Source organism: Dreissena polymorpha, chromosome 10 (genome assembly GCF_020536995.1).
Source record: "Dreissena polymorpha isolate Duluth1 chromosome 10, UMN_Dpol_1.0, whole genome shotgun sequence".
Taxonomy (NCBI): domain Eukaryota; kingdom Metazoa; phylum Mollusca; class Bivalvia; order Myida; family Dreissenidae; genus Dreissena; species Dreissena polymorpha.
In genome coordinates, this window is record NC_068364.1 from 46,025,876 (window position 1) to 46,028,969 (window position 3,094).

At 34.6% G+C, this 3,094-nt stretch overlaps 1 protein-coding gene across 1 annotated transcript; it reads left to right on the forward strand.

Annotated features, from left to right (window-relative positions):
• The first annotated feature begins 950 nt into the window (after positions 1-950).
• On the forward strand, positions 951-2,586 carry LOC127847455 (fibroleukin-like). Its single transcript, XM_052379379.1, has one exon. It carries the CDS (start codon positions 1,415-1,417, stop codon positions 2,294-2,296), a length of 882 nt encoding a protein of 293 aa, XP_052235339.1. The 5' UTR covers positions 951-1,414; the 3' UTR covers positions 2,297-2,586.
• Positions 2,587-3,094: the final 508 nt, after the last annotated feature.

A 3,094-nucleotide genomic window follows, 5' to 3' on the forward strand; every position in this document is an offset into this window, starting at 1 on the left:
AAGGATGAATTCAAAAGTTTTACTTCGTATAAGATATCGAATGTGGCTTATTATTTGCGAGCTGCGTGTATTCAATACCATTGTTAGATAAGCTATGTAATAGGTGCATAAATCATTATGTTATATATTTTGCATGTAAATATTATTCAGCATACCAATAACAAATTACTAAAAAGGTAAAAGATGAATATTGTAAACTAAAGTACGTTATATTGTCATTTAAATTGCTAATCTATATTATATATTATATTTCTTCAAATATTAGGGAAATACGAAAGCCAAATAGCTGTCTAACAAGCGTTTGCCCGTGTTCGATCTAATTTACGCCGCAGTCAATGCGCCATGTTTGGAATTATCGTCCAAAGCCGCTTATGTTGTAAATACTTACGCGGACTTTTTTTCTTCTGTGTGAAAACAAGCGTGATACTCACATAATAATTAATATGCTCATTGTTAATAAACTCATTAGTCGGAATGTTTTACAATAACCTTAACTAACTTTGAGATCCCCTTGAAATTCACGTTGAACAGACAATGTAATTTTCAAATATGACGATCATTTTCGCAACACTATAAAGTCAGTTTAGACTCATATTTAACATTTAAATGATGCTAGTATTTATTTGATATTTATACTTCAATAATATTAACAATCAAAACGTAATAACTATTTGTTTTTTATATTTTGCAAGTTACTAGCCTATAATATGTTGCATTTCAAAGAAGTTGCGAGCCCCGTGTATTAAATACCATGGTTATATAAGCTATGTTATAGGTACATTACTGATTGTTTTATATACTTGCCTACTCCTGTTCTAAATGAACCATGCTTCATTATGGTATAAGTGTTATTAAACTACATTTATAAATAAGGGAACCATGATGAGCTAAAGTAAATACTATTAAGGCAACCCGTGTAATCATCGCAAATCCTTGCAATTGAGCAGTGCATTTTGATCAACCCTCATCTGCGTATCCTCAGCAATATATCTGAAACCTGTTTTCCTTTCAAAACATTGTAAGTAATTGTGGCGAAGTGTCAAAATGAAGTTTCCTGGATTCATTTTGATTTTTTGGTTTGGGATAATTTTCAAAGGAAGTATTTGTTTTCCGGAACCACGCAGCAATGTCAGACTCAGTGATTTACAGAGACAAATAGACGATATTAGAAACGAATTAGATGGAAAGGTAGTTAGCAAGCGAGATTTATTAGAAACGTTGTTTAAGATGATTGCAGGGCTAGTCGGTCACAACGAAAAAGAATCGACTGAGACAAGACACACTCGTAATCTTGAACAGAGCGACTCTTCAGACAGATATCGGCGACAAACAACGAAAGTTTACTATCGATGAAGCATATGAACATGGCACATTGAACGATTCTGCTGCTGAGTTTCGTAACACAACAGCGAAAATGAATTATGATCTGTTAGTGGAATTAAAAAAGATCGAGGACATTTATAGCCAACAGTCGGAGTCAGAAGGAAGACACCATGCGCTCAAGAATGCAAGCATGCAAGTAAGGCTCCTATTACAAAATATAACAGCATCGATTGACAATTTTTCTTCTCTGGCAACTACCTATGTCTCAAAACTGTATTTTGAGAAAAGCTTGTCTCAAAAGAGCTGCAATACGCATGAAACTGGAAATGACATGGAAAATGCACCTAAATCATGTCAAGATGTAAAGGAAAGCGGTATCCACACCATATATCCAGACTTTAAAACATCCGGTCTGGAAGTTTATTGTGAGATCGATCAAGGCAAGGCATGGGTTGTTATTCAGCGTCGCAGATATGGAACGGTTGACTTTGATCGCTCCTGGGAGGAATATAAGAATGGCTTTGGAAATCTTACTGGTGATTTCTGGCTGGGAAACGAGTATATATACCACATGACCAAATATCAGTCGCGTCAGCTGCGAATAGACATGGAGACGTTTGAAGGCAAAAAGGTGTATGCAATGTATAACGAGTTCGGTGTTTCGTCAGAGGAAGGAAAGTACAGATTGAAAGCAGATATGTACTCCGGTGATGCTGGTGATGCATTAAATGTTGCAGGAAAGATACATAATGGACAGATGTTTTCTACGTATGACGCGGACAATGACATCTACAGCAGTTGCTGTTCTTGCTCCTATAAAAGTGGTTGGTGGTTTGGTGATTGCCTAAGGGCAAATCTGAATGGCAAGTATTACTACAAACATGAAACTGTACCGGGTACACAAGGTATTGTTTGGTATACACTGTCAACATCATGGTCGGTTATGAAATTTGTAGAAATGAAGATACATTAAGGACGATTCAATATGTCGACAGAGTTCCATATAACGTTAATGAAAGTCGCTATAAAAATATCACTTACTCCTCGTCTTTTGGATAAAATTATTATGCATGCCAGCTTTTTGTATTTAAATTTAGCTTTTTCAAATTGTATTGCAATAAAAATGGGAATATATTATGTACATTTAGTTATATTTAATAGGAGTATGTACTAAGTTAGTAATGTTTTAGTCTATTGTTGACGCTTTAGCAATCTGTAACATTTAGAACAGAATAAAACTGTTGTCTCATGACAAAAATAGTGTCTCTCTCTCAGTTTAATTTGTTTATGTACGTTTAATAAATATTTACTTCTGTACATGTTTCATATATATTTATCTCATGTAGGTAGTTATTTATGAGATTGGCATGATTGGTCGAGCTGAAGTTTAAAAAATGCCCACTAACGCCTTTTTACTTGGTCAGGTAATCATAAAGAAAACGCCTTTTCGCCTAATGTTGAAGTTCAGTCTGAATAGCCTATTTACATTATTGTATATGTATTGATTTTAGCGTCAAAATGAAAACGATAACTGATTGATTAATGTGTATTCAATATTAATCGTATTATCACCTAGATAGTTTTGAAGAAAAAGTCTGTACATCTGTATGAGTGCACATCGTTTGACGCACATCAAATTAACGATGTGATAGTGTCTTTATCCACTACATTTAGAAGTGAAGAATGTGATTCCTATGATTTGAACTCAACGAAGTTTCATATGAGTTTCACCTTTTGGGTGGACATGCGCTTATTCCCGGGTTGTTCCTCT